Source organism: Ambystoma mexicanum, chromosome 4q, assembly GCF_040938575.1.
Source record: "Ambystoma mexicanum isolate Mex_15411 chromosome 4q, UKY_AmexF1_1, whole genome shotgun sequence".
In the NCBI taxonomy this organism is placed as follows: Eukaryota; Metazoa; Chordata; class Amphibia; order Caudata; family Ambystomatidae; genus Ambystoma; species Ambystoma mexicanum.
Window position 1 is genome coordinate 717,920,361 of NC_090928.1, and position 27,351 is coordinate 717,947,711.

The following is a 27,351-nucleotide window of genomic DNA, read 5'->3' on the forward strand; positions in this document are numbered from 1 at the left end:
TTCTGCGATCTGGAGCCATGGACTCTCCCCATCATCAAATAAGTAACCTTGCGAGTGCATCGACCCGAAAGATCGTATCTAGAGGGAAGTAGATACATTTTTGCTGCATTCGGCATAGGTATAAAATACTGAATTCGAAAAATACTGAGGTAGGTGAGCTGGGATTGATGGATGTCCCCTGCATGCCTACTTCGGTTTGTCCGGGTTCGGGGGCTTCAGGGGTTTCCCCCGCATACAAGAAACAATGCAGGGGACAAAAAAATCAAATAAGAAAAGCTCAAATTGCAAAATGCGGCAGAGTGGGCCTCTGCATTTTGCAATTCGAGCTTTTCGTCTACGTTCTTATAATGTACATCCCCTTGCAAGTACTCATGGAAACAAACTCAGCATGATGAAGCTTCATGCACCCCTACTGCATTACTCTTCCAGAACCCAGAGCTCCATATCTGGTATAAATTCCCTATATTGCAATATTAGAAACCTTAATAATACACAAAATGGGCACCTCTGAATGATAAAAAGCAGACCTAAGCAAGCCTGACGTGTGACTGAATCTGCGGTCTGGCATACAGTCTTACAATTGCCCACTTCAATGTTACTCATTTTATAATCTTCAGAAGGGTGAAAGGCTCAGTTCTAAGTACTCAAATTCAAGCCTGGTGCCTGCACATTACACATACATCTCTGCAGCTCTTCAGTAGGTGCGTTAGTGTACTGAGAAATCTTAGTGAAGAGTCCAATGTGCTGCCCTACTTGGACACCCTGCAACCTCCCTGATTCTCACTTGGAGCCCGCGGCTCCCTTTTGAAAATGTTCACCCAGGGTTACCAACCACTTCGCACTTCCCAAATAGGAGACTGGTTGATGCACAGCCATGATACGCTTTGCTGTGCCCACCTAGTAACCTTGTGCTATAGATCCGTAACATTGGGAACATACATTCAAGGTAGAAGGCATAGGCGATTTAACACCTAGGCTTCAATTAGGCATAATCTTCATATGTATACCTATGTGTTTCAGCACGTGTTCAGCCAGTGCTAGCAGTAACCGGATCTACTGTATAGACCAAGCAGGCAAGATATGACGGCTCCAAGCTCTCAAAACTTTCCAAGAAGAACTGTGTATTGACCCGAGACATTATGTGATAAAGAGAGACTGCTCGTCCCCTCCGTTTTAACAACAAAGATACAAAACGTCTGGGTTCACGATATGACCAACCCCCAATTCCATGTTCCTTATCTTAATCAGAGCCTGAGACTAGACAGCGTTTCTGAGATGGAGTCCAGATTTCGGACCCAATAGGGAAGGACTGACTGTAAGGCATGCATAAAGTGCCAATGCAGCCGGGAAGCAGTTGCGCGCTGTACATAGGGGGCGCACCCTGGGGGCTACAGGTAGGCTGTGGGGGTAGCAGAGTTTGCTGGGATGATAGAGGGCAAACGAAGGGTGGCTTTGCAAAGCCACTTGTATTTTATTTATTTAGCATTTTTAAAGCACTCACACAGCTACGGGCATTAAGGCGCTGTTAAAAGAATATGACTCTTAGTTGTGTATTTTTGTAACGCACTTAATACCCAGGTTCGACCCTGTCGTCTTGTTTCCAAGGCGAGCACGTTGCTGCTGAGCCATCCTCCCGGGACTAAATATAACCCTGTAGCAAAAGTAACGTTGCCGGGGCCCCAAATTTGTCCTCAAATCAGGCGATGACTGACAGCCATGAAATCCCTTCAGTTTAACATAGATCACGTGCCGTTTCCAATCCAAAGTAGAGCTGGACAGAATACCGCCATACACATATGAACTGTAACCGTTGCCGCTCTGTGCCATCTCGAAACGCTCTAAACATGCTATAGTTCCACCTTGTTTGCCCACCACACTTTATTTCTGGTTTGGTGTGTAATGAACAAACCATATCTTGTGGAGGTACTGGTTTATGGAGGTAAAATACGGGAAATTGAAATGTGCACTTATGATGACACATCAGCCATGCAAGAATTATAATAACGTCGGTGCCCCCTATTTGAATGCAGACTTTCTTTCTGAGACATCCCTCCTCATCCAGGCCTATGAGCAGCGAGGTATTTTGCTATTGGGCAATGGTGATTTTCAGTGAAGTTCTTGGGATACCCCAATCCAGCAATGCTGCCTAGAGGGTATCCCTATTCACCCGGTGAAAGGGTGCTCCAATTTAATTTCAAAACAGACACAGTGTAATGGATCTTTTTGCCAGCAAGGACAACACCTGGCAATTGGGCATGTAAAGTTGCCTTACTGAAAGCCGGTCAAAGATGTAGGCATGAAATCATATTTTCTGCCATTCAAGCCGAATGTTTACAAATAGCTTCTTTGATGTATCCCATAATGACGTCAGCTAATGGCTCTGCTCTTTGGTGGTGGCCTGTTCTTTTAAGGACGCTTATTACCTGTGCAAACTCCTAAATGCAAATCTATGAGCTCATGTGTAATGTGCAGATTTCGTTAAGTGGCATACGAAGCGTGCACATGCTCCAGCAATGTGTCTTATCCCAATCAATGCACTCAAAATGCATGATATGATAGGTTATTTATAACGTGTGTAATACCCAGAGGTTTCTAAACACAGACCCGGGGATCGAACCTGTGGCGCTCCAAGTCGTCTTGCTTCCAAGGCGAGCATGTTGCCCCTGAGCTATCCTCCGAAGACTATGGAGCTATCCTGCCGCCTGGAATCTGGATTGAGGCCTTCACCACATGTTTGCACAGAACAGTAAACCAGTAGCAAGATATTGAGTACTTTGAGTCTCATATCAACAGATATGGATTCCGAAAGGTAAACTAAAAGCGAAAGGCTCCACATACCTGTGTCACATCATGTAGCATTTTTCTCCCTGGGCGTTAAATTAAAATCCACAAGTTCTCATAACTCTTTTCTCCTAACTAATAACTTGCTTTTTTCTGCAGCCAACAAACAATGAGTTTCAATTCCCCAGCAGTATATTGCCACTAATGGATAGGTGATGTACTGTATTTCCAGCCATGCTTTGGCCACCTCAACACCACTCTCCATCTCCAAGAATGTACTCATAACTTTGTCAATGTCAGGAATCAGGACAGATACACTATTGAGAAATTGCAGTGGCAACTTTGAATTATTATTGATCCTGCTATTTCTGTTGCTGTGGCTAGTATTAGTTGGAAACCACAGCAATAAACTACTGTAGGTGTTGTCCATTAGCCATTTTAAGAGCACATGCATTACATGTTGACATTATGTGGTTCTTGTTTAATAATAAGTACAATTCATAAAGCTTCAGAGTCTCAAACATGGAAGTGGGCGTGTTACATCTTTGAGTTACTCCACATATTAGAGTAGAGAAAACAGCTCATTAACCTTCACTAGTGGTATTGATTTATCATGTCCAGTCGGTGTCTTTATGAAGGCCTGACAAGTATTAACAAGAGCCCCAGCATCTTTCGCTGAGAAAATAATCTGCCCTGTACCATTAATAATAATATCACTACACCCCCAGACAAAAGTAATTCCTCATTAAACAAGTATATGATATGTGTCACATTATTTTAGTCCTGTGGTACTTTTCAAAATCTGACTAGAAAAGGAATTAATGGGGCTTGATAAAATGAAAATACTGAATGTACGTACATGAGAGATGTAAGAGTCTGTTGGAAGAAACAATTGCTCGGTTTACTTTTCTCTGGGAATAACGAAAATAGGTGAAACAGAAATGGAATTTCTAATCACACAGTTCAAAAGCTATTTTAAGAGAAGGATCCCTATCAATGCCAGCATTAAACAAGCAGTGGCGCCTCCAACAGTTTGGGCTTTTGTGTACATAAGGGAAAAGTATTTGACAGACATTAGCATAACGGTATTAAGTGGCCATTAATGGTATCTGCAGTACCTAGCATATACGAGCAGTTCCTGGCAAATGCCTATTTAATACATATACAGAAGCTGAAACTGTTGGCTTTGCTAATGCATGTCTTATTGCTTATAAATAAAGTGGCTAAAGGCAGACCTGGCTAAGAGATTTTTATTACACCACTAGTGTGTTTACAGCACCAATTAAACCAGTATCCACCAGAAGAATGCTTTAGAAAATACATTGGAGGGTACTTTGAGTGAAAAGTTTGATGTTAAGGTTTAATAAAATTAGCTCAAAGAGATCCAAGGAGGACATGTTAGGGGCAGGAAGTAGGCGGGAACGGCCATAGGGATTAGCATGGCCATGGGCAGTCAATGGGTGGGTAAATAACTGAACAACACCTACAAGCATTGTGTACCTCCTCGAATGCCATCCCTTCCTTCCGAGCTGTGGATGCATTCGTTTTGACTTATAGGGGGCGGAAAAGTGCCATGTTATAGTTAAAACTAAAACGGACATGACTACAAGCTTCCCATTTTGTTCATGTCTTTCTTCATTAATGTGTGCAGTCATACGTGTTGCCACTAGAGGGCCCCAGACCACTGCCTATATTTTGTCTATTGGTCACTGGCGATTCATTTTTCGTAGCTGTTAGAAGAATTCAATCATGGGTGGCTGAGCAATAAATGCAAGCCTTTCCTCTAGCCAATTAAAGAGGATGTGTTTAGGGGGTTTGAGCTCAGCATGCAAATAAAGGAAGATTATTCTTGCTTTTGTGCATTCCTCTTTTTCTTTGTGTTGCAGCTTGAGCCAGGCCGACCATTACCTTCCCCCAATGACCTGAAGAGGAAAATACTCATCAAAAACAAAAGGTTGAAGCCAGAAGTCGAAAAGAGTAAGTCGTGTTTTAATAAAAATTGCTAAGAGATTACATCGTAGTTTGCCAAGTAAACGATAAAAAAAATGCATCTTTGGCCCTGTTGATGCAATGTTAGACTTTCTTCAGGCGTTAAGAAGCATTGACAACGCCAATGGATGAATCTTTTGTTTGGATGAAAATGTGCCTATTTATTGTTTGGTGACTTTGGTGTGTAGTGAAATGGGTTAGCAGGTGGATGAGTTAAAGAGGCTGTCTGGTTATGCTTCTGTGGATGAGTTAGTTATTGGTTGCATGCTTGTGGGTGTTTGGCCGAATGAATGAATGGGTGTGCTTGTGGGGGTGGATGGATGGATGGATGTTTATCCTTCTTTAGATGGACACATGTGTGACTGCCTGGATGATCGTGGGAGGGGTGTGTTTGTGTGTGTGTGTGTGTGTGTGAGAGAGAGAGAGAGAGAGAGCGAGAGAGAGAGAGAGAGAGAGAGAGAGAGAGAGAGAGACTTAGCTTCTGTCTGTATAGGTTGATGGCTTTTTGGATGGTTGAATAGTGGAAGAATGGATGGATGAGGAAGGAGGGAAGGAAGGAAGGAAGGAAGGAAGGAAGGAAGGAAGGAAGGAAGGAAGGAAGGAAGGAAGGAAGGAAGGAAGGAAGGAAGGAAGGAAGGAAGGAAGGAAGGAAGGAAGGAAGGAAGGAAGGAAGGAAGGAAGGAAGGAAGGAAGGAAGGAAGGATATGTGTGTATGAATATCTGTTATGTGATTGTGTTAGTGTATAGGTTGAAACATAGGTATCATTAGGATATAATGTCGAATATATTGTGTCGAAACATGTCATGCCTGACATTATCAGGGATTGTTTTCTGATGGAAAGTAAAGCAAGCACGCCTTCACTAATCTCTGCCTACAAAAAACAATGTGTGAGATTCAGTCGTCATATGAATCCTGGTCTGGAATTAATTTTAAAATGTGCTGAAAATATGTATGTAATTCTTCTTACGTTAACCTACCAATAGGGACAAGTACTTTTTGGGCAGCTAATAATGTTGGAGTTGTTTGACAAGTATGAACAAAACCTTCTGAAAGCAATATAGACCGGGCTCCGAATGTATTGGGGGAGTCTTGTATTCATTCATCAATGTGTCAGGGCTGCAAAGTTATAGAGGAATCCTGACACTCACGTGTTCCCACTCACTCTCCATACACGCATTTCCTGTCACACTTACATCACTAACCACTGGACGGATTAATAGCAAACGTTTGCAAAGACGTCACGTCTGGACTCACTTTCTGTTCCCACAAACAGGCACAAATCCTAACCCCTAAACCCCTAATTGAATTAGAAACTCAACTTTTGGGTCTCCTTCCATAGCATTTCCCCCGCTGACAGAACCTGTCGAAACGTGGTGGTGTCGTGTGAGGCAGGGTCAAATAGCCTAGTACTACCCCTCCGATATGATCCTCTAGTCCAAGCTGGGTTAGGGCCCCGAGTTGTGGCCAACACACGGGTCAACCCGTGGATAGAAATATGTGGGGTCTCTGACCTGCAATTCAGTCTGCAAGTCCCCTTATGAACAGGCCATGTACTTCCATTTTGGGGGGATTGTACTCCGCTGTGAACCCACCAAGCCTTGACTCTGTTCAGGGGGTGGCCCAGGTGGCTAGAAAATTCCCAGCTTCAATTTTGCAGCACAGGGTTTATAGGGCTGAACGCTATGAGTAGTCCACCATCTAGTAAATAGTTCACAGTATTGCAAGTTGTTTAATGGAAGTTATAGGACATAGTAGGTGCCACCAGGACTGTTCCTGTGTCACTATACTTATGTTAAGTGGACAGCATAGCTCAGCAGATATGAAATATCAAAATGGGGTGAGGTGCAAGCACTACTCAAAGATGTGAGAGAAGGGTTTAGAGTCCAAGCTCAAGGTATTATCTTTGAAGGAAAATGTCCTCCAGTACTATCATAAAGAGCCGTCAGATGACAGGCAACTAACACAGCTGTCGTGAAGAGTTAATCATGGCTAAGAGTTGCAGGGCGTAGACTGGAGGCATATGTAATCCTAATCAAAGTGCCTATGGATGGCGAAAACACATTCAACCAGACAGTAGATGGTACCCTTGAACAGGTGAAAAATCAACATGAGATAATCAAGTCTCTTAGACCTTGTCAGGAAGAACATTCTAGAGAAGTGCTACTCCTCAAACAAGTAGATGATACAGATCACAACCACTGTTGCCATATCAGAAAAAAGACAACAAGCACACACCAAGCTCTATTTTCTGCCAGGTCAGAGGCGTATCATACGGCGGAGGGGGCCCAGCCAAGTGTGGAACAGCTCCAGAACAATGACTCATTACACCAGGTTCTCCCCAATGTATCCCAGTTGGGAGAAGAATAGACGTTTTAGCCCACAAATGGGAGCCAGCCCACACAGATAAGTGGATCTTAGACATGTTAAAATCTGGTTGCGGTATTGAGTTCCTGATTTCCCCATAAAGCATTCCAACATGGAACTCTCATACTGAAGGGGCCACCTTCAACTCCTCAAGACAGAAGTCGCCATTATCCTACTAGAGGAGGTCAGATGGTAAAAATATATCATACATAAAGGTAGGTGGATACATACAACCTATTTCATGGGATCATAAAAGGACAAAACAGTGCAGCATTTAGAAGACTTGCAGCTGGCCAAGTGCTCATCAAACTACAAAAAGTCCAGATGACCACCTTACTTGACATCATACCACTATTCAACAGGTATACTTCATGGCAATGTTGGACATGAAAGATGCATGGATGAAATATGGCCATAGGCAAAACCATCATTATCCAAGGATAGTTCTGGAATATTAGACATGTACACTTAAACAGGTGCTACATATCACAAGTATGCAATTCTTCAGTTAAGGGTGATAAGCACCAGCAAAATTGAAATAGTGGACCAACGTGACGATACTGATACAACTACTTCAATCCTGCATTTTACAACTGAAGCAGCAGCCATTCTGACATTGACGCATACTGAGTCCCTGTGTAAACTAGGATGCTGGTGCCAACCCTACCTCAATGACAACATCTCAGAGGAAACAGATTGTACCAAACTCAAAAAACTCTCTAACTAGAGGTGTATTAGGGAAACTGAAAGCATGGCCATTAGGATCACCCATAAGGGCAGTGGAGCCGTGTAAGTTAATCACACTGTCAACAAAAGCTATACCAAGGAATTGGAACAGGACACGTGGGGCTGGCTCTCCTCTGTCTTACTCACTATACCCAAGATGATGGCCTACAATGAAAATACAGGAGACATCAAAATATTAATGTGAAATTCACAGGGACATTCACATTATCAGGACCCGGGTGGAATAGTACGAAATGCAAACCACCATGATGTACAAGTCTTGCGAGAAACTTGGTGTACAAAAATATACACATTAGATGGAAGGAACAGCATACAAAAGATGGCCAATAAGGGCAATAAGGGGAGACTCAGTGATGGCCGAATCATAAGCACTAAGAATACACTAAATATTAGGGAGATTGCATTAGAGAACCCATATGTATGAGCAGGCACAATTACTGGACTAGATTTGGCAGGATCTAGAACCCAGATCCGTATAATGAATGTATATAATCCCCCAGGATGCAAATAAACCAAACTAAATACATCCACCATTGAAGGAATAATTAACACTGAAAGCATAGACTGGAACACTGCTGCCCTGTTGGTTGTCGGCGATCTTAATACAAAACTGCCATCCTCATTAATTTTCTTGTGGCAACAACCTGCCAGATGAGTTCTGGTAGATACCAAAAGTGGTATTTCTACAACAGAACCATAACAAAAAAGGTATGCTCTGGTATAGCACATTGACATTGATAGGGCTGCGCATGTTGAACGATCGTGCCAACCTTAACACACCAGGAAACCACACCAGAGTAAATGAATATTCTGCAAGCACTATAGACTATACATTTATAAATTGGGGGACTTTGTCAATATCAACTCCATGAGGGTAATCCCTAGGCAAGAGAGTGGCCACAGCCCTCTGGTCTTTTTTTAACAAAAAGGTGCCCCCGTGGTGGGAGGACGATAGGCAAAAATGTATTGCTATAACTGGAGGTGTCCTGCCACTTTAGAATTCAACATACATAAATCCCGCAAGTTATTATGTTTATTGGTGCAAGGTGTTTAAATCCCTCTGAACCTTCAAGTACCAATTGTCTGGATATTTCTCTTATTACATAAGAAATTCGGACTAATTGTTTTTCTTGGACGTCTTCAATTAGCGCTTTTGATTTCATTTACAACATTTTCAATGCATTACCATGATCATTTCTCTGCGTGCTATGTTTTTAGACAAAAAACGATTGTTTAATCATATAAGTGTGGTGAATAAAATAACACATACATAGATTTAGCAAGGTGGAAATGTTATTGCACAACAATATACCTTACTCTTATTCATAGTGCATTTACAAATACATCTGTAGTCAGAATAATGCATAGACCCATTTGCGATTTTAAGTTACGGTTAGGGTCTTCTATTTCTGGGTTTTTAACAACTCGGACCTCAAATGCAAAAATCAAAAATCAGAAATCAAAAATGAAAAACAGAAAAAACAAGGAAAATAGTGTTCAAACAGTGTTTATCCTCTAGCGCCGTGATTTGATCAAATAGGCACCTGCATTCTTTGTCCTTGTTGTAACAATGTCTGTGAATCTATAACTACCTAAATGTCCTGTTGCATAGATATTAGCTGGTCAATCGTTTAGCATTTCTTTTACTGTGTTTCACTATATTATATAAAAAATAACCAATCCTGGGTCAGTAGACGTGTCAAAGTCATTAGCTGCAATTATGGTTAGGCACTAGAAATGGTGTAGCGGGCCGCTTCTCAGACACAGGAGAACATGATCGACATGCCGAACGACTGAGGCTATACCACAAGAACAAGCATACCTCAACTGCCCACTAGCGAGGGACAGGACAACGCACGATATATAGAGCTTCGAGCCTCATTGAATACAGTTCACCCTGAAAATCATCCATTGATGCACTCAAGCTGTCCTAAAACAGCAGTCTACACTTTTGAACTCAGACCTGCTCTAAGAAAGGGAAGGTCACGAAGAGACACCCAATCAGTGGCCCAGGTGAAGGCAACAAAAACACCCTGCTAAAACATCACTGGATAAGGACAAGCTAGCTACAGAATTCTAGCAATGCTAGATGCTTCCTCAAAAGTATCCGCAAGAATTAGTGTAAAAGAACTGAACAACTGGATAACTCAATAACACATATTACCCAAACATCAAACCGGGTTTCGCAAGGGATCTTGTATACTAGTAAATATACTGTCCATAGTAACAACCATTGACCACGAGAGATCTAGATACAAAAGTCAGGCATATACTGCTTACCTCAGTCTAATTGCAGCTTTCCGACACAGTGGATCATGGCTTAATGTGGAGCAAACTACATAAATGGGGATTACCAAGTGGCCTACTGAATATGATATTAGACTTACATAATAATACAGCAGTATCAGTCATCTATATCAAGCTGACCTACCCTTTACGCTATGTTAAGGATTTTAAAGATGCAGCACACTCCAGACCAGGACTCTTTCTACTGGCCAGGGATGCAGCGCACAATTAAAATGCTTTTAAGTTTATTGCATTCAGATTCAATTTTTTAGAAGAGAACCTACCCGTCTCACGCCCCCCCTTAACGCACTCCCAGCATGTATAGTTTTGCATGTTACAGTATTATTTCCATTGAGCTTGGACCATATCAACTCTCTACTTTGCAGAGCAGTTCCACACGAGTTCATTTGACTTTCCTTGGTCATTTAAAAATGTGATTTTTCTGCATCTTTATTCTAAACATTTCCATAGCTCTGGTCAATTTCTAATACACAGGAATCTGTTCAAAACAAGGGTTCTTTGAAAGTGACATAAGCAAAGGGAGAGAGCTTCTTGTGAAGAGATTTGCCTATGTTACTTTGTTGCAAGAGTAAACGTTTGCCATACATCCGGAAACAAATTTCTCTGCTCTTTCAAGGTTTTTACTTGACACATAATGCCTTTCCAGGAGGAATGACCCTCCTTTGATGGTGTTCCTCCTGAAGATAGCTGGGAATGGATGTATTTTACTGGAACCAAACTGTATAATGTTGAAAAGATGGAAATAGCACCAGTGCAAAACAATTTGAAACACAGAACATTTTCTCTTTCAGTTGGAGGTCTTGAGCTGGCAGCATAGCAGCGCTAAGGCAGGCTGCTTTTGAATTCTTCTTTTTGTAGTACATGTAGAAAATAACTGCAGCCCTTCTCTTGGTGTTCTATGTTCCATATGTGCGCAGCAGAGCCAGTGCAGCCATTACTTTTGGTTACTGCTAATAATGCAGTTTTGATGCAAGGGACTATGTGCTCAGCAGAGTCAGTGCCACCATTCTTCTTGTAACTGCTGAAAATGCAGTTTTGTGGTGCAGGGGAGTTCTGCTGGGCTGGTAAATGTACCCCACAGCTAGCAGTGGCCAAAATCTATACACCTAAGATTGGGCAGCATGCTACCCAGTGGTACCCAGTGGTTAGGCTACACCGATGACCTTATACTAAAGAATCACACATGTGTAGGGCTACAGAACCTGCTCCATGTATTCTCAGACTATGATTTTTAATGACACTAGGAATCAAAACAAAGATCCAGCATGGGAAATATACAACATCAGACTAGAAGTAGTAACTAACTACAAGTATCTCTGGGTAATCATAGATAAAATGCTGTCTTGGAATGAGCCCCTAGAGCATGTCAGTTCTGTTGCAAAACAGTTTCTGGCTGCATTGTGAAACTTCGGGAATCAGCACTGTGGTTACACACTCAAACCCATAATTGCCTTTTACAAATTAAAGCGTGTACCTGGCATGCTGTAAGGCTGTGAAATATGGGGGTGAACGGGGGCACAAAATCAAGACAACTGAATACTTTAGACAAATGTTAGCAGAATGTGTTAACAATTGCACAAAGTTTACCAGTGGAATATATTAGAGCTGAATTCAATCTCATCCCTATTCACCATCAGGTAATAGCCAAGAGACTGATGTGGGACAAGCCCTGTTTTGCCCTATTACTTGAATGTCGCATCTAGCATATGCTTACCTGCTACTCTGATGTGGGACTAGCCCTGCTTTGCCTTATTACCTGATTGCTTTTCCTAGTATATGCTACTCTGATGTGGGACTAGCCCTGTTTTGCCCTATTACTTGAATGTCGCATCTAGCATATGCTACTCTGATGCAGGACTAGCCCTGTTTTGCCCTATTACTTGAATGTCGCATCTAGCATATTCTACTCTTTTGCGGGACTAGCCCTGTTTTGCCCTATTACTTGAATGTCACATCTAGCATATGCTTAACTGCTACTCTGATGTGGGACTAGCCCTGATATGCCCCATTACCTGAATGCCATACCTAGTATATGCTCACCTGCTACTTTGATGGTGGACTAGCCCTAATTTGCCTTATCGCCAGAATATTGCATCTAGCATACACGCCCACTGCCAGCCTCCAGCGGCCTCTCGGGGTATCTATCCTCCACCTTCAGCCCACCCCAAAACTGTACAATGTGCGGGGCGTGGCCAGCTACCAAACGATGCAGATGTGAGCCTTCGAGCTCCCGTCCCCGCTACATACATCCTGCTTAAATCACCTGCCACCCGTGTCGAACGACAACTATTAATCACACCCTCGGCGAGGGGAACCGCTGCTGCGAATTTTCGTGAGAAAATTGTAGCGAAAAGTGCGACAGCGAGGCGTCCGGAGGACCGAGATCTCCCCGAAGTGTCCCGAGGGAGCGATTCCAAGATGGCGCCAGGCTACGTGCCGATGTAAACCTGCCTATGCAGCAAAGATACGAGATTGTGAACGGATGCCGGCTAAAGGAGACGAGAGGTGCGGAGAGCGGACCTGGGACGTCCCCCGACACCGAGGGGGTGCGGGTGGACAGTAACAGACGGTGAGGCACAGAGCGGGGCTACGTGGGGGTTGCCCGTGAGAGGAATGCTGCCTCGCCTCCACCCCGACGCCCGTCCCGCTGAGGGGGGTGGCAAGCTTCCCACTCATCCGCCAGACGGTCCAGGAGAGAGAAAGTGTTACGCCTAAAGAGGACGCACACGAGGACAGGCCTGGTCGAAGGGGCAGTGAGCACGGATGAGACTCCCTGGAGCGCCCCGCGCGTGATACACAGCTGCGCCACTGCATGAGTGTAAGTGAGAAGCCTGCAAATGAAGAGCCTGAGGTGCCTCAAACCAAGACTTGTCCCCGTGCCAAGCCCTAACTGGCCCCCAGCACACAGCCACTCAAATCGAAAGGTGTTCATCGGACATCGGACTCACTGGCAGCACATGTTATGCAGAAACTCCTGTGTAAAGACCTCTGACATGGGAAAAGAAAAATCCAGGAGAACCGGTACTCAAAGCAAAATTGATCAATTCACCACTGCCGCGGCGAATGCACCGGTAGAGCAAGACTGCAGTGAAACAATGGAGGAGGAAACAGGAGCAATCTCTCTGAAGGACATTATGATTCCCGTGCCTCCATGGAACAGAAAATCGATGGAATAAGCGTCGATGTCTCGCTGTTACGCAATGATCTCCAAAGATTTACGTCCCGCACCGGTGAGACCGAGCAGCGTATATCTGGGACAGAGGATGGACTAAGGAACCTGGAGCAGCAACTCCACAGAACCACGGCCCGCCTGAAGGTACTAGAAGCGAGAGTAGACGAAGGAGAGGGCAGGTCGAGACGAACAATGTACGCATCCTAGGCTTGCCTGAGAAGGCCGAAGGTGACTGCATGGAACTGTTCCTGGAACAATGGCTCATCGACCTGTTCGACAAAAAGAGCTTCTCCAAATTCTGCTCGATAGAACAAGCTCACAGAGTGCCCACGGGGCGTCCCCCGCCTGGATCCCTGCCACACACGGTGGTGGCACGGTTCCTGAATTACAGAGATCGGGAAGCATTGTTGCAAATGGCACGCACGAGGGGCTTGATCACCCATAATGGCTCCAGAATTGCCTTATTTCCGGACTATACAAGAGAAGTGCAAAAGGCGAGGCAATCATTTGAGCAAATCAAAAGACAGCTGCGCTCTCTAAATGTCAAATATGGCCTAATCTTTCGGCCCAACTGAAAATTTTCCATAAAGGGATGACGGTCCACTTCACTGACCCTAAAGAGGCATGGAGGTGGGCAGAACTACACATAGATGGCGACTGGAGACCGAATCGGAGAAGCAGACCCACGCATCCTGGAAATCCTCCGGCCAGAGACCCCCCCGGACCAGCCACCGCACCGTGATGACATTATGCCACCACTTGTTGGGGAGGGCTGAGGCGGGAGACAAGGTACCAGCTATCACCCAAAATGGCGGGTCCCACGACGGAGGATCGGCATCCGGTGGAAACAATGCAACAAGGTATTTGACACGGATGAGGAAACATATAGCGGCCATTTTGGACACACGCACCCCCCTAGTTACGTGGGAACAGTTGTAGAAGTTGTAGGGGTTGTTAACTGTTGTCCGAGCAAACCATTGGCGAGCTCGAACTGATGTTCGGGCGACAGATACTTCATGTTGGGGCGGAGTATGGGAGTTTGAAATTGCATCAGAAGTTATTTGTTTAGTTCCTTGTTTTAAAATGGCCTGTGGTTCCACTCGGAAACAGAAGTTACAGCACACTATAGGTCGGGTTCTGGCTCCCACCGGAGAGATAAAGTTCACTATCACACGACACACACAGCACAACCCGCCACGCCCAATGCCTATCTGATATGATGGAATCCAACAACAGGAATAACACCAAGTCCATTAAGATTATGACTTGGAATGTGAACGGGCTGGGCAGTAGCATTACAACAACTAAATCGACATGCGCCAGACGCAGCCTTCCTAACGGAAACCCACTTAGCGGGCATGAACTGCAACCTTTTCAAGCGATCAAATTACTGCATAGCATTGCACTCAGGCTTTTCCATGGGGGCCCGGGGAGTCCTGATCCTAATACACAGGCGATTGCCCTTCAAACTGTTAACCGTTGCACAGGACACGGGAGGCAGATATGTACATATTACCGGGACTCTCTGGGGACGCACCATATCCATGTTAGCCATTTATGCCCCAACAACCTTATTTACCTCCCTAATTGACGACTTAACACCCGTAATCACTGCAGATCCCTCGAGCTTGGTGATAGTGGGGAGAGACTTAAATGAGGTAATGAACCTGGAGCTTGATCGCACACATGTCCGCGCGAGAAACCCCTCCACGCGCACTAAATTAGCCACATTTACGGATGCCATGGGACTGAAAGATGTGTGGAGGCACCTACACCCTGACACGAGGGAATACTCGTTCCTATCTGGGGCACATGCCTCATTATCAAGGCTTGACTACTTTTTTCTTCCAACATCTGAAATACACCTAGTAAGTGCAGCGCAATTCCTACCCAGGGGCATATCAGACCACTCCCCACTCATGATAGAAATCAACACCGATAGACCGACCCCCCACCTACCTGGCGGCTTTACAGTTACTACCTGGGTTTCCCAGAACTGTTGGAGCATGTACAAAAAACTACAGAATTGTACTTTGAAGTGAACAAACACTCTGTAGGCAGCCCAACAACTGTATGGGAAGCATATAAACCGGTATTAAGGGGGGAACTTATCTCCTGGATTGCGGCCCATAAGAAAAAACAAGCTAAATCAATCCAGGAAGCGGAATTGCGAGTGCAGAGGGCAAAGGCAACCCATATATCCCAAGGCCAACCGGAATCTCTCCGGGCATTTTCAACTAGCACAGAAACAACTACAGAACATCGCCCTCGACAACGCCAAACAGGCGCACACAGCAATGCGGGCTAGAGTGTACGAAACTGGGGATAAAGCAGGCAAAATGCTGGCATGGCTGGAGAAGCGAGATGAAGGGCTCAGACATGTCAGGGCGATTAGGGCACAGGGGGACACACTCTTAACAGCGGACCGGGACATTGCAGAGGGGTTCGCCTCCTATTATAGGGAGCTCTACAAAGCACCAACCTCCCCCAGTGATACCACAATCCTAGCGGAAGTTACCCTTCCCTCTCTAACACCTGAACAAACTGCCCTCCTAGACACGAATATCACGGAGGACGAATTGTTCGCAGCCATAGCGGACCTCCAACCCGGGAAAACCCCGGGGCCCAACGGCTTCCCGGTAGAGATGTGGAAAAAAATGGGTACAAACATAATTACACAACATCTATTAAAAATGTATGAAACTTCCCGCAGCGAGGGATTTCCGAGACAACCCACTATAGTGGTAATACCCAAAGCAGACAAAACCCTGGATAGATGCAGTTCTTACAGACCGATTTCTCTCATCAACACCGAAACCAAAATCCTAGCGAAAACACTAGCTAATCGACTCCAGCCAATTATATCCTCCTTGATTCACCCGGATCAATGTGGATTCATGCCACAAAGATCCACGCGCATTAACATACATCGATTACATACGGTGATAGAAAACGCGCCCACCATTCAGGGCCCACTAGCCCTGTTGGCGGTAGATTTTGAAAAGGTGTTCGATTCGGTACACTGGGATGCGATCTGGGAGATAATGCAAAGAATGGAATTTGGGCCCCAATTCATGAGCTGGGTCAAACTACTGTATAAAGCAGCAACAGCAGTCACAAAGGTGAACGGCTATACATCAAACCCCTTTGAAATAGGAAAGGGAACCAGGCAAGGATGCCCTCTGTCAGCCATCATATTCGCGATAGCAATCGAGCCACTCGCGATACTATTGAGAGGCAATGAGACATGGAATAGCTTCCGCTGGTCAGAAAGCTGGGAAGACAGGGTGTCCCTATATGCTGATGACCTGCTTGTATATCTGTACGATCCATTAAGATTCTGTCCCATAGTGACCGGATTGCTACAAAAATACGGCGCCTTCAGCGGCCTACAGGTCAACTGGGCTAAGTCCATCTTGTTCCCGCTGGGGCAGGTAGAACAAGCAATACCCCCACAATGTCCCTATCAGGTTGAAAGGGAGCAATTCAAGTACCTGGGTATACTCATCACAAATAATGTCAATGACTATGTCCCCAGGAACTTACACCTAGTGATGACGAGACTCACGGAAGATTCCCAACACTGGGCATTCCTCCCCCTGACGCTACTAGGCAGAGCAGCGCTCTTTAAAATGATGTCCCTGCCCCGACTCCTATACATATTACAAAATGCCCCACTTCACGTCCCCCTGAACGTATTCGGGAAAATAGATCAATCAATCCAAAAGTTGCTGTGGAATGATGGCCCCGCACGCATAGCACTTGCCACACTCCAAAGATCCATTTGGGAGGGCGGAATAGGGCTTCCCCGGATACAGACATACTATTGGGCCAGCCAACTGACAATCGTAAATTACCAATTACACGGGGACAAATCCGCGCCGCATAACCGCGCATTAGAAATTGACACTCCTGAAAACCTTGTCATGCAATATCTTTATAGGAAAAGGGCCCGTCCAAACATCTCCAATATGTGGACACACCTAACCCAAATCTGGACGGACGCACACAAATTTGTGGAATGGGGCACCAAGCTCTCGCTAGCCCAACCACTGTGGTACAACAGAAATCTCCCGGGTGTATACAATCTCCCCAAATGGCCGCTCTGGTCCCAACATGGAACACTAACAATAGGTGATGTCGTGAGAGAGGGCATCGTAATTCCATTCTCGGAGCTGGCGCTCAACCTCACACTTCCCCAAACTGAACAATATCATTATACTCACGCACTACAAGACAATCTCCCTGATATGACCGCATTGCCGGAATTCACCCCAATAGAAAGGAACCTCTTCCCGGACCGAATCACTCAGAAAGTGACGTCAGTCCTGTATAGTGCCATAACCTCCTTTGGCACGACAGCTCTACAGACCAAATGGGAGACTGATGTAGGTACAATACTGCCGGAAGAATGGGTCATAACTCTGATGTTTCCTTGGGAGGTAGCCATATCGTCAAGGCTCAGGCTGATACAGTTAAAGATACAACATAGAGTATACTATCCTAGAGTGGCTCTCTACAAATGAGGAAGGATAAATGACCCAACCTGTCTGCGATGCAAGAGAGAGGAAGGTACCTTCTTTCACATACTCTGGACATGCACACACATTCAACAGTTCTGGGACGCATGTTGCAACGAGCTATCTAGAGTCCTAGGTAAAGAGATCCCGAGAGATCCTAAGCTGCTACTGTTGGGAATAGACGATGAAGTCGACCTGTCAAAATATGAAAAACTGTTTGTGTTCACCACTACCGCACTTATCAAAAGAAACATTGCTCAGAAATGGGGGTCGGAGGTGACTCCGAGTTATGGACAATGGACGACAGACATAGACATCTGTGTTGCAATGGAGCACAGGGTATACACGGCCAGAGGATATCCGGCCAAGGCGCAAAAGGTATGGCAAAAATGGGAAGGCGCCCACTGAAAGGTGACTCTGTATGAGCGAATAAGAATAGAGAATGTGGCGCCCCTCGACATCCAGGGTACCAATAAAGCGGGGAAATCGAATGTAGCTCCTGTGAAGGGGCAGTGAACTCAATTTTGAAATGTTGTCTGTAATAATGGTGGGAAACAATCAATGACCTGTATCGACTGTGTGCTTATGTTGTTTGTTTGTCTCAAATCAATAAAATGTTGCATCCAAAAAAAACTGTACAATGTGCCTTAGCAAGAATCAGACAGCCACCCTACTATACCTCCTCATACCCTTACTATACCTCACCATTTCTACTGCTGCTTTAACCATGTACCCAGCAGAAAATGCACCCTGTCCGACCTCAGAAAGAAACATCAGGCTTCGAGCCAGGCTACCCCATCTCTATGAGCCCAGTTACCAGAATAAGACACCTAACCCTCTCCTAAAATCTACCTCACAACACCCTAAAGTATGCCCCAACTTAACTACACACTGTAATAGCTCCACCCAACCCAAACTCATCCCTATAACAATTCAGGACACACCCAACACAACTATTCTATCCGGAGCCTTGATCAACGCTAGATCTCTAGTGCCCCATGCCACAGAAATAGCAGACACCTTATCCACCAACAACCTCGACCTCCTGGCAATCACCGAATCATGGCTGCATGAAGCAGCAGGTCCAGCACTCTCAATAGCCATCCCTGAAAACTATCAAATAATCAGAATGGACAGACCCAACAACAGAGGAGGTGGACTGGCCATCATAGCAAAGACTGATCTTGAGCTAAGACTATCGACTCAATCACCTCTCTAATCCTGCGAACTCCTCACAGCTAAATTGCCTATCTCCAACTGTCGCACCTTAACCATTTACCTAATGTATAGGCCACCCTGCCCCATTGGTTCATTCAAGGCAGACTTATCCATCCTCCTAGCCAACAATACAAATGAAACCTCTCAAATACTATTACTAGGCGACCTGAATCTTGGTTTGAATGACCCTGATGACAAACCAGCACAAGCTATAGCCAACATGCTTGCTGAACACGGCCTAATCCAAAAAGTGCTCACCCCTATCCACAACAAAGGTAGGACCTTTGACTGGATCGCCACACTGAACTGTGATACCACCATCACCAAAACTACTCCTCAACACTGGACAGACCACTACCTCATTGACTTCACATTAACACTCTATAAAGATGTCAGTGGAAAAAAATCATGGCACGACCACTGCCCACTAGAGCAAAAAAATATATAACTCCTGTCAACCTCCTACCACTATTGCTGCCAACCCTTAATGTTCTCCCCGACAAGCTATTTCCAGAGTGCCTAGTAGAAAGTTATAACAATGCCATGAAGAAAGGACTGGACACCATTGCCCCCCTAAAATTGCAAAAAAGCAAACAACAAGCTCACCTGAACGCCTGATTCACCCCCCATCTGAAAGAACTAATAATGCAAAAAAGGAAACTAGAAACTCAATGGCACAATACCCCCACAGAAGAGAACAAACTACAACTTAAACTTTTCGCAGATAACTACAAAAAAGAAATCCTACTCACCAAAAAGAACCTATTAAATGAAAGAATCAAAAACGCCAGCTCCAATACCAGGGAACTATTTGCTATCCTAAGGGAACGGAAATCCCCCATACCCCAACAGATATCATAACTAAAGACAAACAATGGTGCACCAACATCCAAAACGCCCTAACTAACAAAATCAAAACTCTCCAAACTAAAATCGCGCTAAAACAAGACTCACTAAACACCAGCGATTCTCCTCCTAGCAATCATGCCAAAATAGCTAACCCACCAGGCCCGAATCTCTTCAGATTCGCTAAAATCTCCATTCAAGAAACAGAAAGGGTTATCGCCTCACTCAAACCTTCCAACTGCAAAGGCAACAACTGCCCACCCCAGATAATAAAGGATGCTACAAGGGACTTAGCTCCCTTTATAACCAAACTGATCAATGCATCCCTCTCCTCCAACACCACACCAAGTAATCTCAAAGAGTCCTGGGTTCTGCCGCTTCTCAAGAAACAAACCCTAGACCCCGCTATCCCCACTAACTACAGGCCCATCACCACGGTGCCGTTCCTGTTAAAGATAATAGACAGAGTACCATACTTACAAATCCAGCAATCGCTAGAAACTCACAAACTCCTAGGTGCCCACCAATCTGGATTCAGACCGCAGCATGGCACGGAGACTGCCTTAATCGATCTTAAAACCCAGATCATTGAGATTAACGACAAAGGAAACACTGCCATGCTACTCCTCCTTGATCTGTCTGCGGCTTTCGACCTGGTAGATCACACAGTCCTGTGCGAACACCTATCCTCAGCTGCCCACTTCTCAAAAGAGGCCATATCCTGGATCCAATCATTCTTGGACAATCGAACCATGAGAGTCTTCTCCTCATTAGCCTCAGTAGACCCCATCAAAATATCCTGCTGTGTTCCCCAGGGCCTTGCGTCTTCCCTACCCTCTACAACATCTTTACCAAGCCCCTATTTGACAAGTTGGATAGACTGGGTGTCTCATACACTAATTATGCAGATGACACCCAGATCCTCATACCCCTTTCGGGCAACTTTGACTCAGATACAGCCTTGGTAAACAAAATATACCTCATCATTCAGGCATGGATAGCCACACACGGCCTATGCCTGAATGATGAGAAAACCGAAATCCTGCTCCTCGGCTCCAACACCAACCCCTAAAAAAACTCAGTTCCGACTACTAGGCATTTAACATTGATGGCAACACTATCACAGTTGCCAAAACAGTGAAAACTCTAGGCTTTCACCTTGACTCAGCCCTGTCACTAAAAAAACAAGTAAACTCACTAGCATCCTCTACCGCTTACACGTGCAAGTTTATCAAGTCAAGCAGAGCATTCCTCTCCCAAGCAAGCTGCATCATCATCGCCAATGCCCTAATACTGTCCAGACTCGACTATTGAAATGCCATGTACCTAGGAGCCAACAAATACATAACCGACAAACTTCAAACCCTGCAAAACAACGCACTCAGAACAGCCCTTAACTTACCATACAAGGAACACAAATCCAACAAGAGAAGAGAACACAAATGACTCAAAATCTGTGACTGCATCTCACTTAAAACGGCATCACTCACCTTCAAATGATTAAACAACGCAGCCCCCCATACCTCGCAACCAGAATAGTAAAAAAGAACCTCCACCGACCCACCAGAATGACCAACTCTTACTCCCTGCAGGTACCCAAATTCAGACAAAAGAAAATGGCAACAGCTTCCCTGTCATGGCAGCCCAACACTGGAATGCCCTCCCACTCAACATCAGAACTGACCAATCCTACTACAGCTTTAGACAAAACACTCTCACCTGGTTACTCTCCAACGATCCCTGTGACTGAACAGTGCCCTGCACATTAACAGATCCTAGCCAACCTAACTGTATATATGTACATAAACTGATCTGCTGAAATGTAAAATACTGTATGTATATTTGTATATATTCCCTCTCAACAGTTTCTACGAAATGTAATGCTCTGCTTTCTACTCAATTGTTCCTTACCTTGTAACTAAGCTTTTATGTAATCTTATCTTCCTGTTCTCTGTTGCGCCCAGTTACCTCTGGGTTTTGCTCGCCATATTAAATAAATAAACAAACAAACAAACTGAGGCTTGTAAACAAAATACTCATAGCAGGCCCTAACAGTATGCTAGACCAACTACGTATCCACTATATAAGCACATTGTTCATCAGCACTACTAAGACGCTAGGCAAACTACGTAAAGATGATGTGATGTGGTCTACCTATACAAAGATGAACATTGCAGCTAGCATGGGTACGCACACTAAGAAGCAGCTAAAAAATGCAATGTATCCGATTGAACATGAACAAAAGAGAGTTGAATTGTTGACTACTGCATACGAGTAGCTTCCATATTTCACTACATGGGGCAACACTCCAACATACACCCTGGAATATGCAAACAACAGAATAATGAGTTCTTAGAGGCGCAGCTTCACCTCACTGATGATGCCCAACAAGGCTGAAACACGTGTATGGGGTTGCTGTTGGTACTCTTGTTCAGAGGAGAATTGCCTAGTATTTCGGTGCTGGACTGCCCCTGGGTAGGACAAAGACTGATATGCAGGGAAATTTCTTCTCTGTTAAAGGGACAGTGAGCTAAAGACTTGGTAGAGTCTCTCTCAGGGGTTACTCACCCAAGAACAGGTCATTGGGCTGTGTTTGTGCTGGTAGAGAGATTCCCAGAGCCCCCTTGTTTTGCATAAATTAACTTTGGGTCTCACCCTAAGTTAAAAGGGCAATCCAGACGTGGACCCCTTGCTCACTGCTCTTAGAAGGCACAGCTCCACCTCACTGATGATGCCCAACAAGGCTGAGACACGTGTATGAGGTTGCTGTTGGAACTCTTGTTCAGAGGAGAATTGCCTAGTATTTCGTTGTTGGATTGTCCCTGGGCAGGACAAAGACTGATATGCAGGGACATTTCTTCTTTGTGAAAGGGACAATGAGCTAAAGACTTAGTAGAGTCTCTCCCAGGGGTTACTCACCCAAGAACAGGTCATTGGGCTGTGTTTGTGCTGGTAGAGAGATTCCCAGACCCCCCCTTGTTTAACAGAGTAAGGAGGGATTACATCAGACTCAAATTCAACTGTCTGACTACTTTGGAATTCACAGAGGCCTGAAGTAAATTACCCATGGAGGATAGACGCTGTTGACTATGCACAACAGAAGACATTGAAAGCATTAAGCATCAGGTTTAATACAGTTCTAGAACCAATAGAAATACTATAAAAGATATCATGCATCTGTTTTAAGTGAAAGTCGAAAACTGAATATTTTGCATGATATAATGCTAGGTAACAACGTACAATTGATTTACTCGACTGTTAATATGTGCTATGAGATCGAGCTCAACACTACAGCAATGAGTCAAATTCAGTAATGACTGCATGGGATGTCACGTCTCACTGATGTGAATTCCTAATATATTTCTAATGAGCTATATGTGATAGGTTAAAGTGGCCCATAATGATGAAAGGAGGGCACATCTGGCTGAGTCACATAAACAAGTGGACAAAAGATAAGATAATTTAAAATATTGTGTATACAAAGCCAATGGGCCTCATTCCAAGTGTGGCAGTCCAGAAACAAGGGTGCCGTTAAGTGTATGGGCACCCTGGTTCCGGACCGCCACACTATGAGTCTGTCTGCAGGGGCCATTGCACCCGGCAGGGTCAAACCTGCTGGGCGCAACAGCCCCTGCAGGCAGCCTTTTCACAGAAACACCTGCACCATAAGCAACGGTGCTCGTGCTTCTGTCTCCCATTACCCTACGGGACTCCACGGGAATGGGGAGTTACCGAATCTGCCGCCTGACTTCCCTCGGCGCCAGGGACTTGTAATGTCCCGGTGGCATTGGGAAGTCAGGCGGCAGATTCAGTGTTTCTGGGTTGGCGACAACCCACCGTTGGAACCAGCGGGTTACCGCCGACCTCGGAATGAGGCTCAATGTGCATTAAAAGTCATCTTTGCATGACTGCTATTTACTGATATAAAAGATGCATTTTTTCGAAATCACTAAAGATATAATTTGCTCAAAGTAATTGATTTATACCAAACATTAAACACTCAGCATTCATCAATTTCGGGTAGCATCAACACCACTTGTATTCACAAAGGTGATTTTAGCAGTCTCAGCACATTTAAACATCTACACAGAAAGGGGTCCATGTTTCCCCTACCTAGATCAAAGGCTGATAAGAAAGCATTTTGCGTCATAGTGAAAAGAGCACACGCAGGTAACAATCAAACTCTTATACCAAAGTTGAGAAAAGCCATCACGAACAAAGATGTTCCTAAGGGCAGAGTTACACACAAAGCAAGGGCAGGCTTTCCCGTCCAAAGAAAGAATACAAGTTTCCATTGAAAGGGTTCCACTTTCTCAGCCATGACATGAAATCACAGCAAGAAAGCCAAACAAAATGCTTGGAATGTTGTCATCCTTCATATAATGGATGTACTGAGCAAGACTACACATGAGACCGGTTCAAGAATGACTCAGCTCACAATGATAAGTAACGTGGGATTGGGAAGTTTTAGTAGTAGCAACACAAATGTTTTTCCAGGCACACAGATTTCAGATCCAACAGAGCATCACAAATAGAAGCCCATGTTTAAAACCCCCAGTTCAAGTAACTATTACACCTGGCATGTATTTGTTGTCACATGTAAGGCTACCCATGAGACCATTACAAGAATGGTTGAGTGCCCAATGATAGCAAGTAAACTGGGATTGAACAAATCAAGTGGTAATAACACAAAAAGACATTCACTGGTTAACAAAAAATGACCATGGGATGCCCATTTTCAAATCCCGATTCAAGAAACAATTGCAACCAATGTTTGATGACAGGGTGGGGAGTGCATGTCCAGTCCTCCTACAAAGCTCAGGGGACATGGACACCTCTTGAGGCACAGCTACACATCAGCATCTTGCCACTCATGGTAATACATTTAGCTTTATGCAGCATCTATATGCAACTACAGGGGAAAAACCTTCATATGAACAGATAACACAACAGCAATGACCTACATAAACAAGCAGGGAGGAACACACAGCAGACACTACCCTAAACAGCACAACTGATGCAGCTTGGATGCATATGAAGAAAAATATCCCTACAAGCAAAACATGTACCCGGGAGACATAATTGCCTAGTAGATAGCCTCAGTCACTATGTTCTGCAACACCACAAGTGGGAACTCAACACATGTACACTCAAACAAATGTTCAACATGTGGGGAAAACCAAACACATAGAATTGTTTGAAACAAGTAAAGTCACACAATTCCTAAACTTCAACTCATAGAACTTGTCCAACAAGCCTGCACCCAGAAAAATACATGTTGGTGGTGAAGCGAGAGAGTGGAGAATGAGCTACACTCAGAGAAGCTGAATTGGGAAATAAAATGGGAGGAGAAACTGGTGAGGCCTTAGAGAGAGATGCATGGTCTAAGATGTATGTGAATATCTTCCACTGCTCAAAGGATGTCTGTAGATGGTGGATACAATAGTAAGGTATGTTCAGACCATATTGGACACAGAATAATAGGGGCTGCTATTATTGAATGATGTGTGTTGGAACTGCAAGTGTGCACGGGCACAATGATACACCTTTTTGTGATTGTGCACATGTGCAAGAGTACTGAAGGGGCGTAAAGGAGCAGATTGACATGGTGGTGGGTATTGCAGTGCCTGATTAACATGCGTGTGCTCCTAGGATACACCGAAAGTCTGGCTAGAACAGAGAGAGGTAAACTGTTGCGGATATTGAGGGCTTTTGAGAAAGTGGAAGTCCAGGCACAGGCCGAGTGTAGAAAGATGGCTGGTGGATATGAGAAACTTGGCTGACTTTGAAAGGTCTCTCTCACACTGAGAGCCGTTTTACAGGCACGGCTAATGCCAAACTCGCTACCGGCACCGACACCCGCGATTGGGCAATAGCCGGCCCATTACGAGTTGAATGGACCGGTAATTGCCCATTCGCAGGTGCAAGTATTGCCGGACTCCGGGCCCCCATTCTGCCCCATAGGGCATTTGGATCACCATGCCCAGTGGTGAAGTTTTGTTCTGCATGTACTCTAACATTAGCGCACCACTGACCTCATTTCCTAGTAGCCTCTTCCCATTTGTGGTTAGTTTATATCATTCTGAAAGATTTTTTTGTGAGCTATTCCATCCATCAGAATTGGTATACATTCAATTTAAAATGCAAAACATTACCCAACAGATTACACTACATGATGAAGTATCCATGGGGTAGAAGGTGGGGTGTGTATTGGGGCCGGGTATCACTACCCACTACGTGATGTTGGACCCCAGGCAGTGTGGGGAGGATCCCTGGTTACACTCTGGCAGCCAAGGACACCTGGCATGTGCTTGTCACATTTGTGCACCATCTAGCCTGCTCCCTTTTAAGCAGACCCTAAATCTTAATTATGCTCGCTCACCCACCTGATCCTCAGATCCTGCCCTTTAGAGTTGTTAACGGACCCCACTTCCTGTGAAGTATGAGGGCAGAGGAGTGTATAATATTAAGAGTGTACCATCATAGATGACAAACAGGGAAGGATTACCCTTTTTAAGTTGCGCTAAAAATATGTGCATGAGAACGCTCCAATGGGAGCCACACCTGCTGTGCTTTCCTTGAACTGCTCCCTGCACTGCAATCATGGTGCGAGGGGCAACACGCTAAGCCACTTACTCTGTATTTCACAGCTGAGCAGTGTGCAAAGCAGAGTTGGACCACAAAGCTTTAGGGAAACATTACCACATCAGTCAAAGCAGATCCAAGATGGCAGCCACCCTTTATAAAGGCTAAGTCTGCTGATCCGTGGCTCTAGAAGTAGTAACTAGCAATCAGGAGAGACTGTGAACCCAAGCATGTTATCCAACCAAAGGCTGAATGCAGTTAGTACCCACCGTACGGTTAGGCAGGGGCAGCCTGAGTGGGAATGCTCTAAGCCAGGAGCTGACAGAGAAGATTGTGTGAATGGAGAAGGAGACAGTGTTCTGCAGAGTGTTGTTGGAGACATAGGCAAAGAAGAAAGAGGAGCAGGAAGGTGCAGGCCGGGGAGTGGTAGCCAGAAGGAGATACAGGAGGAGAGAGGAGGAAGTGAAGACCAGGGAAAGGAGAAGTGTGGCAGGAGGAATTTTTTGGAGGAGTGGAAGACCCTAGGGAGGGGATTGTAGGTAACATCATGTGGAAGGAGGAGGACAAAGTTAAGGCGGAACATAGCCAAGAGGGAGTTGAAAACCAAGCAGGTGGAGAACAGTGGAAGGAGGAATAAAATGTTGGAGAAAAGGAAAAGGTTATTGGGGGAGAGTAGAAGAAGTTGCAGGTACACTGTGTTCTTGTGGCAGTAGTGTTGTGAAGGGGTGGGTATAGGGGCATGAGGTGAAGTGACGAGAAGGTACTGGAAGAGAAGGGCAGTGACAGGAAAGCAGAAAGACTAGAAGGTGCACAAGAGGATC

The 27,351-nt window shown here is 44.9% G+C and overlaps 1 protein-coding gene across 4 annotated transcripts in view; it reads left to right on the top strand.

Annotated features, from left to right (window-relative positions):
* The window catches only part of PLCB4 (phospholipase C beta 4), a 1,535,154-nt gene that overhangs the window by 1,071,565 nt on the left and 436,238 nt on the right, over nt 1–27,351 (top strand). For 2 of the 4 annotated variants that reach the window (XM_069608295.1, XM_069608297.1), the window contains exon 18: nt 4,665–4,758. In XM_069608295.1, the coding sequence (XP_069464396.1) occupies nt 4,665–4,758 (94 nt within the window). The remainder of the gene's footprint in view (nt 1–4,664; nt 4,759–27,351) is intronic. The other 2 variants (XM_069608296.1, XM_069608298.1) reach the window with 1 other exon arrangement.